Source organism: Moschus berezovskii, chromosome 3 (genome assembly GCF_049115385.1).
Source record: "Moschus berezovskii isolate FMDL1 chromosome 3, NW_MosBer_1.0, whole genome shotgun sequence".
NCBI lineage: Eukaryota > Metazoa > Chordata > Mammalia > Artiodactyla > Moschidae > Moschus > Moschus berezovskii.
The window spans coordinates 105097401-105112209 of NC_142462.1; the positions used below are offsets into that span (position 1 = coordinate 105097401).

Genomic DNA, 14809 nt, shown 5'->3' on the forward strand with positions numbered 1-14809 from the left:
AGACCTTTCTGTTCTTCTTTTTAAAAATTATTTTGACTCTTCTAAGTCCTTTACATTTTCACATAAATTTTAGAATCATCGTCAGTTTGTAACACTGTTGAAATTATGATTGGACGTGTTCAATCTATAAATCAACCTGGAGATAATTGATGTCTTAATGATACTGAGCCTTCTAAGCCATGAACAGGGCTAAATTTCCATTTATTTAAGTCTTACTCATTATCCCTCAGCACTTCGAATTTGCAGATTTTTAGGTCTTTTTTATTAAATGGACCCCAATGTATTTTGCTTTTCCTTGCTGTTGTAAATGAAACTTAAACATTTTTGATTTTCAACTTGTTTCCTGATAATATATTGAAGTAAATTGATGTTTTAATATTTTTTGTATCATCACTTTTCTGAATCCACTTAATTATTTCTAATAGTTTGTCTTTTGTCCTGTGTTGGTTTCTTAGGATGTTTTAAACAGTCCTGTCATCTGTGAGTAGAGATGATTTTAACTTCTTTGTTTTCACTCTTTAAAAAATTTTTTTTAATGTCTTACTGCACTGGATGGACATCTTTATTTTGTTTCAGATCTTAGCAGGAAAGCATTCTGTATTTCACCATTAAGTGGAAAATTAGAGTTAGGATGGTCATACCTTGTTTATCAGCTATAGGAAGTTCGTTTCTTTTCCTAGTTTACTGTGAGTTGTTCCTCATGAGTATGTGTTAAATTTATCATGTGCTTGGTTCTATAATATTTATTGCTAAGACTGTATATTTTCTCTCTTTATTCTTTCACTTTTGTTTTTTCTGACCTTGGCTGCTAGTGGGATCTTAGTTCCCTGTCCAGGAATTAAACCTGGGCCCTGGCAGTGAAAGCACCGAGTCCTAACCACTGGACCACCAGGGAAATCACCTTTATTCTTGGCAAAGTACCTTGATTGATTTTCAGATGGAAAATTGACTTTGCATCTTTGAGATGAACCCCCTTTAGTTATGAAATATTCTTTTTATATATTGCTATATTCTATTTAATATTTTGTTAAAGATGTTTTGTGTTTGTAGTCATGAGGTCTACTAGCTATCTGTATATTACTTCTCCTCTTCCTCCTTTGTAGTATAGTTTCAATGTTATGTCGTCCTCATAAAATATGTGTTAGGAGTGAATAGAATACAGATTTTAAAAATGGAGGTCTTTTTCTTCCTCTGTTTTCTGAAAAGTTTTTTGTAGAATTGATACTAGTTTTTCCTTAAATATTTGATGAAATTTACCAGTAGAGACAACTGTGGCTGTATTCTCTTTGTAGAAAGATTTAAAATTATGAATACAAATTTTCAAGAGATATAATGACTTCATATTTTTTGTCTCATCTTGTGTCAGTTTAATGTTATTTTTTCAAGGATTATGTCCATTTTATCTTCTTAGTCAAATTTTACTGTATTTTCCATGATAGTTCTTTGTTTTTTTTTTAGTTTCTAGTGAGCCTGTATTGATGGTACTGCTTTCATTTCTGATACTGACAGTATGTATTTTCTCTCTCTTTAAAAAAAATTAGCCTTACTACTGGTTTATAATTCTGTTAATCATTCTGGTTTTTTTGAAAGGAAAAAAAAAACTTTATTAGTTTTCTCTATTTTTTCTTCTGTTCCCCAGTTTCTTGGTTTCTATTCTTTATTTCCTTTTTTATCCTTAGTTAGGAAGTAATTTGCTCATCATTTTAATAGCACTTTTGCTAATTAAAGTGAAGCAAGAAGTTCTATTATTCTCCTATTAAAACTTCAGATTTCACATTGCAGGAAATATGGCATAGATTCATTATATGTTACCTCATATTTGTTTTTGAAATTGTTTAATTACAGAGGAAATTGTTTCTTTTTTTTTTAAACCAGGTAAAGAACTTTATTAACTTTCGTTTCAGACTTTACCCCCAGTTTTCTTCAGCTTAATTAGCTGCAAAGAATGAATTGTATACAAGCAAAAAATGCGAAGAGATGCGTTATCTTGGGGCTTGGGATTAAAAATACTAGATCTAGATTTTATTAGATCCATAAAATTTTAAAGAGCAGTCATAATATAGCAACTCCCAATAACTTCTTCAAGATTTATCTTCTTCAGAAGTTGACTCTGCTTACTTTGCTTCATTCTTGGAAGCTTTATCAGAATTCTCCACAACATCTAGAACTTCAACATCATCATCCTCTCCAGTGGCAAGTGGTGCTTTTCCATCCACAGATTGTTCGGGCAGAGCCTCAGCCCCTCTCCTTAAACTGGTTGGACTCTCTGTGCCAAGCAGGTTTAAGATGCTGGGTAGCATTTCTGTCAGCTGCTTTGTCTCAGCACAGCCTGTAACGGTGAAAGTCTTTACTACCAGAGAGGCCTAACCTCTCGGGTTGTTCAAGTGAATCACTGTTCCTTGGTTTGTGAACATCTTCACCTCTTCAATACCAGAGATACTGTTTACCTCTAGCTTCTTTAAAGAGAACTGGAATTTCTTTATTGTCTGCTGTAACTGTTCTAAAAACCACCTTCTTTCTGCTAGCAGTTTTTTTCCCACTAATGTGCACTTGTGCCTGCCATTTGGTGAGTTTATTCTGGTTCACAATAGTTTCTTTGATCTTGCTGAAGCGGAAATGGGGCTTCCCTGGGGGATTCGGTTTTGTGCTCAGAGGGGTCTCCCGCAGACCAGCTGAAGTTAGGTGCACACATGTGGTGGGGATACAACATGGCCTTCAGAGCGGAAATTCTTTCTTAAATAAAATTTCTGTCTTTATGCTGCAGATTTTTCTTGACAAAAATATTTAACAATGATCTTAAAATAGTAATTAGCGTGAATACTCACACGAATGTCAAACTGTTTTTCCTGTCTGATATTTTTATTCCTTCATCTAAATAATACTGGATTGGAGATCAATCCAGGGTGTTCATTGGAAGGACTGATGCTAAAGCTGAAACTCCAATACTTTGGCCACCTCATGCGACAAGTTGACTCACTGGAAAAGACTGATGGTGGGATGGATTGGGGGCAGGAGGAGATGGGGACGACAGAGAATGAGATGGCTGGATGGCATCACCAACTCTATGGACATGAGTTTGAGTGAACTCTGGGAGTTGGTGATGGACAGGAAGGCCTGGCGCGCTGTGATTCATGGGGTCGCGGAGAGTCAGTCACGACAGAGCGACTAGTTCAAACTGACTGACTGACTGACTGAACTGACTCATCCTATAATACTGCTTTTTTATGTTGTATCCTTCTCTAGAAATCTATAATAGTTCTTTAGTGCTTGCAAGATTATATTCAGTTCTCTATAAGTCATTCACAGGCTTTGTATTTCTACTTTATACTTCAACTCTGCTGTTTCTGTGGCAGGAATTCTTCATCTCAGACATAACCACACATACTGTAGTGTATTTTTGCTTTTGTTTCTCTTCTGGAGAAAACAGTATGGAAGAGTAGAAAGAACAGTTTTTGGCTTGGTTACACTGGGTCTTAGATTCTTCATCTTAGACTGTAGACAGACTGTTTAGACTCTGTGAAATGGTGATATTATTTCCTTATGGAGTTGTTACAAGGATAAATAATAAATATATATGCATACATAGTAATAATATAGGTAGAATTTAGGAGATATTTAACAAATACAAGTTACTTTTCCGTTTCCCTCTTTCAACTAATCCAGTCCTACCCAGTTGAAATTCCATTTTCTTTTTCATGAATTCTTTTTTTTTTTAGGCTTATACTACAATTTTTTTAAAATTTTTTGTCCTGTGATACAAGTGATCTCAACTAATTAATTTCTGTTGATAATATACTGTTCTTCATTTTGTTCCCTAATTGTTTAATGTAGCTGAATTATTTATCTTGTCAGGAGAGTCAGTTTTATATAGTATAAAGTGTGGAAGAAGAAGTGAAAGACTTGGATTCTCATTCTGCTTCTGTCACTAGCTTACTACTTTCAGGGGGATATCTTTCTTCTTTGAGCTTCTGCGTCTTTATTTTTTAAAGGAGAACATCAAACTACAAGTTTTATTAAGGTTCCTACCAATTATGAAATTCTAAATATTCTTGGAGTATGTGTTTTATGCTAGATTCTGATGAAGTGTACAAAAATATTTTGAAAAACCAAATGTGTCTTTAAGTAGATTGACATTTACAAAAGAGTTAAACTCTGTACACAAATGACTAAAATGTAACGGAATATACATTAGAAGCCATATAAGTGTTATAAACAGAGTGCCATAGAATAGAAAATAGTTGTTCTCATCTTTCCTGGTAGCATTTAAGCATTTCTAAGCTAAGATTTGTGTCTCCTATTGCTTCTTTTATTTTTCTATGGAGACTTAAGTATCTAATATTGGACATATATTAGTTGGACTTGATCAGATTTCTGAACAAACCTGTTCGTGAAAGTCAGCAAAAAGAGGCATTTAATTTTGTTTTCTGTTATTTATTCTTTGAATTTTCTTTCTTTCTTTTTTTTTTTTGTTTGTTTGTTTGCTCTCCACAGAATGGTCCTAGTGCTAGATCATGTCACAAAATGTGCATTGACATTCAACGAAGGCAGATCTACACTTTGGGGCGTTATTTGGATTCCTCTGTGAGGAACAGCAAATCTCTGAAAAGTGACTTCTATCGTTACGACATTGACACAAACACATGGATGTTACTCAGTGAGGATACTGCTGCTGATGGAGGACCGAAACTAGTGTTTGATCATCAGGTTTGGTGCATAGATAACTATATGGTGGAATTAATTAGTGCTTAGTCACTCTTGCTCTTCGAGTTTCAGATGTTATGCTGAGTTTTCTGTTAGTGATTTCTACCACAAATACCTATGACAGATAATAAAAGAAACTATTGTTTCAGTAGTTAAAATTTATTCCTTAATTTTTTTTTTCTCTTATTTGGTACAAAATAAAGTAATAAGATCTCAGAACACAGTCATTGATTTATGAAAACTTTATAGAGAGTAGATGGAGCAGTACATGTGAGGAAAAGCAAATTTAGTTCTATGGTATTCATAAATCATAACAATAAATTTTAAATTGTTTATTCTACATTCTTGAAAAATTTTAAATTACTTTATAATGAGTTCAAGGATTTGAAATGTAGAGTGTTTATTCCAGTGTGCTTACAATATATTCACTTTTGTATATAACCACAAGCTCAGAATAAGATAGATAAGAATTTGGCATGTACTAGATGAAATTTAAATTCAGGACCAGTAGAAGTCATATAATGATGTTGTAAACAAGAAGACTATGTATAGCAGTCTCATAAACCATTTAAATATCAGTATGTGTATAGCTCTCATCATCCCTGTTATCATTGTTACCTGTCTTTGAATTCTTTTTTTTATTTTAAATTCTTATTTTGTATCAGTTCAGTTTAGGTCAGTACTGCTGCTGCTGCTGCTAAGTCACTTCAGTCGTGTCCGACTCTGTGTGACCCCATAGACGCAAGCCCACCAGGCTCCCCTGTCCCTGGGATTCTCCAGGCAAGAACACTGGAGTGGGTTGCCATTTCCTTCAAACTAAATAGTAACCACTTTGAATTCAGTAGGTAGTTTTGCTTGGCTCAGCCCATGTCCAAAGTTTTTGGACTATGGGGAAGAAAAAGATTTTTTTTTAATCTATAATACTATTAATGAACAAAGCATTATATCAGAACTTGAGAAATTGGGGGATAGTGCTAGAATTTATGATATAATCTATGCTTAATCTAGGCATTAAAACCAAAGTCTTTATTTACTGCTGCTTTACCAATTTTTGTTAGTTCTTTAAAACTTTCCTTCTGCCATATTTATATTAACAAGTAGATTTTATAGGAAAATGGTGAGGGGAGTGGCTTATATGCCTACCAAGTATGTGGTGGGTGGAGAATAAAAAACATTAGTCTTGAGAGTGCTCCCCAGATTGAATGTGTAACTTGTGCTGGCTGTACATAACCCAGCTCTGTAAAGCTTTGCACTTTCCTGCTGACATACTCAGTGTTCATGTAGAAAATAAGAACTCCAAAAAAGTTAGACTTGCTCTGATCTTTTAAAAATAGAACAACAGATAACGTTATTAGGGAAACAATTTATTTTCTTCCAACTTGTTTCAAATATCTTTTCCAAAAGAGGCTTATGTTTTTACAGGTTGAAAAAAGAATAACTTAGGGGTAGTCTGAGTATCGGAGAAGGCAATGGCAAGCCACTCCAGTACTCTTGCCTAGAAAACCCCATGGATGGAGGAGCCTGGTGGGCTACAGTCCGTGGGGTCGCTAAGGGTCGGACACGACTGAGCGACTTCACTTTCACTTTTCACTTTCACACATTGGAGAAGGAAATGGCAACCCACTCCAGTGTTCTTGCCTGGAGAATCCCAGGGACGGGGGAGCCTGGTGGGCTTCCGTCTATGGGGTCACACAGAGTCGGACACGACTGAAGTGACTTAGCAGCAGCAGCAGTCTGAGTATATCGCATATGTTGTGCTCATGTGGGCCTATGTTTCTCTTGACTTTGGTAAAATAGAATGTCCCCTGAAGCCTAGGTTCTGCTAAATAATGCTTCATTTTAAACTCATTAGATGTTATTAACAGGACACTAGGGGTGAAGAAGCCAGCATTGCAGTGCTGATTCAGTCAATAGCTATGTCTGTGACCTTGAACAATTAACACGATGTACTAGCATACATTTGCAGTTCTGTTTCATGCAAATTCAAAGTTATAAGTTGGAACTGACTCCAAGAAATACTTGGAGTTGTCTGTAACACTTTAAGACTTGACACTTAACATTCAATTTGAGAGGATCGTGAGAAAGCTAGAGGCCTGAAGATAGGTTTAAAAATTACTTTGCCATTTTAAATTTTAACATATTAAAAGAATTAAAATTAAAAGACTTTTAGATTTCCTAAGGACATAGTGGCAGCTTAGTTCTGAAGCTTTCTATGTTGTTGCTTTGTGTGATTCTTCAGCAACAATGAGAACCAAACAAAAATTTTTTTAAAAAGGCAAAAAAACAAAACTCAAGTCACATATTCAGCAAAACCAGAAGCCAAAAAAACCCCACAACTCCCAATTCCTTGTAAATTTAGCTAGAAACAACTGGAATACCCAGAAGCTATATTGAAGCTCACAACTGTTTAATGGGGAGAACTGGGAATGCAGAGGAAGCCTAGCAGAGTATATCTTAATGGAAGTGTCGTGAGCAGAGCAGAAATTGAACCCATTGCAGCTACTGGGAAAATCAGTTAAGTAACATGGGGGCTTCCCTGATACTCAGTTTGGTGAATAATCCATCTGCAATGCAGGAGACCCTGGTTCAATTCCTGGGTCAGGAAGATCCGCTGGAGAAGGGATAGGCCACCCACTCCAGTATTGTTGGGCTTCCCTTGTGGCTCAGCTAGTAAAGAATCTGCATGCAATGTCAGATACCTGGGTTCGATCCCTGGGTTGTATAGATCCCCTGCAGAAGGGAAAGGCTACCCACTCCAGTATTCTGGCCTGGAGAATGCCATGGACTGTATAATCCATGGGGTCACAAAGAGTCAGATACAACTGAGTGACTTTCACTTTGACTTTTCACCATGTGGGAAATGCCCAGCAAGGCCCATAAGTGGTATGGAAACACCATGACAGGTGGGGACAGTGGCTTGTTCTGCATGTCCTTGAAGGAACTGGGGGAGTTCAAGGCTCAAGATAGAGCCCCTAAGCCAGATGAGATTCAGTTAGAGAAGACGTGGCTTCACAGAAGCTCCATATTTTGAAGAAGTCATGCAATTCATTAGAAATAGAGGAGGAAGTCCTTGAGAGAGAATATCATACCTCCATAGGAACCTTGTATTATCTGGTGCAGGGAAATTCAGCTCAGTTAAATATGGGACATCATATTTACATGTTATTTAAATATGAAAAAACTAAGAAGTAGTAAACAGTGTAATCAGTAGTAAACAGATCTTTAGTGAAGTACTCTAAAGGAAAACAGTGAAAGTAAAAACAGTAGCAGAAGCTTTCTTTCATGCTAACAGCAGATGAAAATTATATTCCAGTATTCTAACATAAATTAAATGACTTAATGAAGCTTGAAACTGAAGAAAACTACAAGGCATATATTCAAGAATGCAGATGAGATGGCCAAATAATTGGAGCAGGTGAAACTGGGCCTGGTAAATCTCAGGGAAGAAATTGAAGAAAAATATAGTAAACTTTACTAGTTTACAAGGAACATAAAAAAGACTGGGTAAGGGTCATAAGAAATACAAAAAGCAGATAAAGAAAGCAGGTACGGATATAACAGCTATCTAGCCACTCCAGTACTCTTGCCTAAAAAATCCCATGGATGGAGGAGCCTCGTAGGCTGCAGTCCGTGGGGTTGCTAAGGGTCAGACACAACTGAGCGACTTCACTTTCACTTTTCACTTTCACACATTGGAGAAGGAAATGGCAACCCACTCCAGTGTTCTTGCCTGGAGAATCCCAGGGACGGGGGAGCCTGGTGGGCTTCCGTCTATGGGGTCACACAGAGTCGGACACGACTGAAGTGACTTAGCAGCAGCAGCAGCAGGAAAGTATAGACAGAAAAGACATGCAAAAGAGAGCCAATGTATACATTATTGGACACATTAAAGAAGAAAACCAAAACAATGGAACAGAAGAAATATTTATACATAAAATCAAGAAGAATTTTCTCAAGAAGGAAACCTATTCCACATAGTGTAAAAGGATGTGTTATAGTCAGAGAAAATTGCCCTAGGCATTCAACTCTAAAAAATTCAGCTGTGATAATATATTAGTGACATTGAATTTCAAAGATAAAGAAGCCATTTTGGGGCAACTAGACAAAATGATCCAGAGGTAAAAAGTAGTATCAGATTTCTCTACAGTTACATTCAGTGCTAAGAGACAATATCTAGAAGGTTTTCAAAGAAGACAGTATGAGCCAAGGACTTGATATAAAGTACTGGAAAATGTGAAATGAGCTAATCAAGAAATGACAGGAGGAACTTCAGTCACAAGATTGGAGATCTCAGCTTACTGACATTCTCCCTGGGTCAGTGTGGATCATTGAACATACACTTTTACCATCTTCCTGCCCAGCATCCTGTGAAATGACAAGAGAATACGTTAGTAATTGTGTAGAAAAACAAAAAAGATTGCCCTTAGGGAACTTAAAATATTTGAGGGAATTCCTGTGAGTTAGAAAGCAGGTAGGATTAGATCCAACCAAAATAAACCACAGCCTGTAAGACAGCAGCAACTTGAGTCTCAGAGTATGTATTTTGGGGCAAACATTACATGATCAATCGGGGATGAAACAGTTGGACGGTTTCCAGTTTGACTGAGTAGCACTGGACTGTGATCATTAACAGGTCAAGTGTTCAGTGTGGACATTGGAGCTGGACAGATAAAGCAGTGGAGAGCTGCTGCGGCACCCTTCATAGCATTACCTCGTCTTGCCCTACCCAGTCCCTTGAGGTATATGTATATGACTGTATATGCAACAGGCAGATGAATTGGGGTTCTCAGATATGAAGAAGACTAAAACAGTAAGCCCAAATCCAAATATTTGAAGATAATATAATACTATGAGACATGAGATACAGAAGTCAACAAATTAAGTGTTAAAAACAGATTGTAGTGTGAACTGAAGACATCTTTAAGTGATTAGAGCAATTCAGGAGGCCGTTGCATCCATGAAAAGGAAATATATAGAAAAATTATAAATTAAAGATTTGATAGTGAAATAAAAAAGTCTCAGTAAATAGATTAAAAAGCAGTGTGGACATCCTCACCTCTAAATGGTTACTAAATTATTTTCTCTCTGAAATTATGAGAGAAAAATTAAAGAAAAGGACCTGAAGTTCGAATATGCACCTGATAATTCTAGAAAGAGAATGGAAGCCAAAAAACAAACAAAAAACCCACTCAAGGTAAAAATGAAGAAAATTATCAGAACTGAAGAAAGATACTTTTCAGAATGAAAGAAATTCCTAGTACAGATCAGGATAAATGAAAAAAGAATATCCCTGCCTAGAGACTTCCTTAATGATATTTCAGAATCAAGAAAGAGAAAATCCTATAAGTTAGAGAGAAAACTGGTTACCTTTGAAGGTAAGCAAGGGTCAGACTCCTAGGTGGCACTAGTGGTAAAGAAGCCACTTGCCCATGCAGGAGACACAAGAGACGTGGGTTTGTTCCATGGGTCACGAAGACCCCCTGAAGGAGCAAGTGGCAATGTGCTCCAGTATTCTAGCCTGGAAAATTCCATGGACAGAGGAAAGTGGCGGGCTACAGTCCATGGGGTCACAAAGAGTCAGACATGACTGAGCACAAATGCACAACATACACAAGAATCAGTTTAACATGAGGATTTTTGGATGTTGCTGGGAGGTAGGGTAATGGGTTGGACAACACTACTTGGAAAACTTTATAATAATTTCTTCAGATTTTGTGAGGAGGAAATTAATTTTGAACCCACCCTAACCCTAGCCAACCTTGTGTTCATGTGATAAAGTAAAATAAGATACTTTCAAATTAAAAAACAGTTGGGGATAGATGTAAGGAATAAGTGGCTATCCATTATTTATTTGATTTTAGAAATTAAATACCTATCCTGACAGAGTAGACTCAGGATTTCTTGAGGGAAGAGATACTGTGGATTGTGTAGTTTAATAAGCCATTGGATTTTCAAAACATTTTTCAGAGATAAAAAAAGGAAACCATAAACTGATGAACAGCAAAGTTTTCTGGAGTGATTAAAACTTGTTATCTGATAATCAACCCTCATTGAAACTAGGTATTGAAACTTACAGGGAACAACCAAGCTGAAGGAATAAAATTATTTCTATTTTGTGTCCTGTTTTTTCTAAGATATGAGAAAGAATCATCAAGCTACCTCTGATACCATCAAGTATCTTCCTCTGTCTTTGAGTTTGGCCTGCTGTGCAAGAAAGAGCTACCAAATACAGATGTTTATGCTTCTCTGATAACAAATGAGAATAGCCATATCAAAAAGAAAGTTAAATATCCCCCAAAGGAAAGAGAAACGCCCATTGTCGTCATATGAAGTAGAACCATAAAGGCTAGATAACAGACACTGAACAAAATGAGTATGATTCTGTGAACTTAAGAAAATGAAGATACGCTCACATTATGTGTGTCCCTCAGCAGTGTATGGATTGCTTTTCATGATATAGTTGGATTGCTTGGATATAATGGATTGCTTTTCATGATATAATCATTTACGATTAAAGCATAGGATCACTTTTCTTCTGAGCGCCAAGGACATGAAAACTTTGACATCATAGTTTTTGAACCATGCTCCCCAAGATTTCACCCCTGGGAATTACAGATTTTCATCTTAATTTGTAGAAGTTTGCCAGAAACCTGGGAAATGGCAAGTGAGTGAATCTTTAGTGGTAGGTAAAGACTTGGAGGTGCTAGACTAGAATCCTTTCTTTTTAAGATGAAATACTAATTTTAAAATAAGCTTTATAATTAGTTTTTTTCTTAAAAACAATACGGAAAATAGATAAACAGCAAAAGTAGTTTGATAGGAGAGAACTGAACATATAATACCTAGTATGTGTGCTTTAGCAACAACAAAAAATATATGTTTTATGTATTCAATTTATTATTTAAGCATAAATGCCACTTGTATTCAGTCTAATTACCAACTTGTACTTATGTATTCTTTGAAATAGAATTTGTTCCTTATTTATTGTCCTGTGACCAATGGCTGTTTTCCCAGAGATATTTTTGTAAAAACAATCTTAAGTTGAAAGAAAGGAAGAGTCAGGGTTGGCTTTTGAAGATGAATTGCTTGACGTACCTCAAAGAAAATTAAATTTACAGTATTGTGTTAAAAGGAAGCAAGATTCATCATACCATAGAATTCAGTCCAAAGATGGATTGCTGCAAATGTCTTTTCATATGTTTGTTTGGTAAAAACATAACTGGGAGAATTTTGTAAAATAAATGCAAAATGATGAATAAGCTACATCACTCTTATTCACATATCTTCTCTTTTATTAAATGGTAGCAGACTTTATTTTTTTTGGGCTCCAAAATCACTGCAGATGCTGATTGCAGCCATGAAATTAAAAGATACTTACTCCTTGGAAGGAAAGTTATGACCAACCTAGATAGCATATTAAAAAGCAGAGACATTACTTTGCCAACCAAAGTCCATCTAGTCAAGGCTATGGTTTTTCCAGTGGTCATGTATGGATGTGAGAGTTGGACTGTGAAGAAAGCTGATCGCCAGAGAACTGATGCTTTTGAACTGTGGCGCTGGAGAAGACTCTTGAGAGTCCCTTGGACTGCAAGGAGATCCAACCAGTCATTCTAAAGGAGATCAGTCCTGGGTGTTCATTGGAAGGGCTGATGCTAAAGCTGAAGCTCCAATACTTTGGCCACCTCATGCGACGAGTTGACTCACTGGAAAAGACTCTGTTGCTGGGAAGGATTGGGAACGGGAGGAGAAGGGGACGACAGAGAATGAGATGGCTGGATGGCATCACCTACTCTTTGGACATGAGTTTAAGTGAACTCCGGGAGTTGGTGATGGACAGGGAGGCCTGGCGTGCTGTGATTCATGGGGTCGCAAAGAGTCGGACACGACTGAGCGACTGAACTGAACTGAACTGAACTGAGCAAGAGGAATAGAATGCTTACCTAGAATGGAAAGGACTTCTCAGGTGGCATTAGTGGTAAAAAAACCCGCCTTGCCAATGCAGCAGACATAAGAGATGTGAGTTCAGTCTCGGGTCAGGGAGATCCCCTGGAGGAGGGCGTGGCAATCCAATCCAGTGTTCTTGCCTGGAGAATCCCATGGACAAAGGAGCCTGGCGAGCTACAGTCCATAAAGTCTCAAAGAGTCGGACACAACTGAAGCAACTTAGCATACATGCACTAGAATGGAAAAAAAAGAGTTTTTATAAGGAGGATATGATCACTGTTTACCCACAGAGTATGTTCAGTATTAAATCAGTAACTAAATTATTATTGGTTAATTTGGTAAAAATTATGCAGCTCGAGAAAGCATAAAACTCCTTAACCCAACAGATTTTATTCTCACTGGGGGAAAAAAAATGGAAACCTGGAAAGGTATTTTGAAATCCATCCTGATTCTCTTTCACGTGGTGAGCAGAGCAGGATTTTAATAAATTAATAAGTGCATATAATAATCAGGGATGGTATTTGGTGTTATTAAGACAATGTTCAGTTTTTTTAGATTCTGAAACTACACACATTGGTTTAATTTTAACTAATATGACAGGAACAGTCTAAAGCTATTCAACCTGTTGCCTTGTTCTGTAGATGTGTATGGACTCGGAAAAACACATGATCTACACCTTTGGTGGTAGAATTTTGACATGTAATGGCAGTGTAGACGACAGCAGAGCCAGTGAACCACAATTCAGTGGATTGTTTGCTTTCAACTGTCAATGTCAAACCTGGAAACTTCTTCGAGAGGACTCCTGTAATGCTGGTCCTGAGGACATCCAGTCTCGGATAGGACACTGCATGCTATTCCACTCAGTAAGAATATTCTGTACATTGTCTTATGTTATTTTGTCATGTATCTCTCAATAGGAAAAGAAGTGATGCAATCTAATTCTTCAGTAAGAGAGCAAAACTTTTCATTAGAAATAAATGAGTGTTGACAATGATAAGGAAAAACAAAACTACCTTTATCGGTGAACTGTTTGCTAATTATATTTCCTATCAGCCTAATAATTCCTAAGTAGTTATCTCAGCACTTTCATGACTGACTTCACTGCTTATATGTTGTAGCTATTTCTCTTTCTTACATACCTTTTACTTACTGTTTTCTCTTAGTATCTGGAAGGTTGATTTTATTGTCTGTTCTTACTTTCCCCTCTGCTACTCTCCATTAAGTGCAAAGAATTAAGAATTGACTTTATAGAATTGGAATTAAAATTTATCAGCAAAATCCAGCATACTGACATTTAATTTTTTCAATTGTTGTCATGAAAACATGGTCTCCTGCTATGAACAAAACTTTAAAAATATACTATGAAAGATTTTTAACATAGCAAAGTGGACAGAACAGTATAATAAATTCCTGTGTACTTATTTACCAGTTTCAACAATTACTATTACTCTATGTCTATTCTTAAATTTTATTGTGTTGGGTATTTTAAAGCAAATTCCAGACATTATATCATTACAACTATAAATATCATAGTGTGTCACTAACAGATAAAGACTTTTTAAAAACGTAATTGTAGTATGGTTATGCTGCTGCTGCTAAGTTGCTTCAGTCGTGTCCGACTCCGTGCGACCCCATAGACAGCAGCCCACCAGGCTCCCCCGTCCCTGGGATTCTCCAGGCAAGAACACTGGAGTGGGTTACCATTTCCTTCTCCAATGAATGAAAATGAAAAGTGAAAGTGAAGTCGCTCAGTCGTGTCCGACTCTTCACGACCCCATGGACTGCAGCCTACCAGGCTCCTCCGTCCATGGGATTTTCCAGGCAAGAGTACTGGAGTGGGGTGCCGTTGCCTTCTCCGAATATGGTTATGAAACCCAACCAAAGTAAAAACAATTTCTTTATATCATGTAATACTGCACTAATTTTTCCCCTGCCATGCTGAAAAATACTTTTCATAATTGGTTTATCTAAGTCAGGATCCAGAAAAGGTCTGTGTATTGCATTCGGTTGTTAATAGCTCTTAAATTTCTTTTAATCCATGAGAATACTCCCTCTTCCTTTTTTTTTCCCCCTCTGTATACTGCTTATTTAAGTAAGTCTCATTTGTGCTTTGGAATTTCCCATGTTCTCAGTTTGACTGATTTTTATCGTAGTGTCATTTAAC

General features: G+C 36.7%; 1 protein-coding gene and 1 pseudogene across 7 annotated transcripts in view; one reads left to right on the forward strand and one right to left on the reverse strand.

Moving 5' to 3' along the window:
* MKLN1 (muskelin 1) overlaps positions 1–14809 on the forward strand; it is a 378299-nt gene that overhangs the window by 315334 nt on the left and 48156 nt on the right. For all 7 annotated transcript variants that reach the window (XM_055421278.2, XM_055421281.2, XM_088834669.1 and 4 more), the window contains 2 exons: positions 4492–4704; positions 13287–13508. In XM_055421278.2, the coding sequence (XP_055277253.1) occupies positions 4492–4704; positions 13287–13508 (435 nt within the window). The remainder of the gene's footprint in view (positions 1–4491; positions 4705–13286; positions 13509–14809) is intronic.
* On the reverse strand, positions 2115–3486 carry LOC148778393 (transcription factor BTF3 pseudogene; annotated as a pseudogene).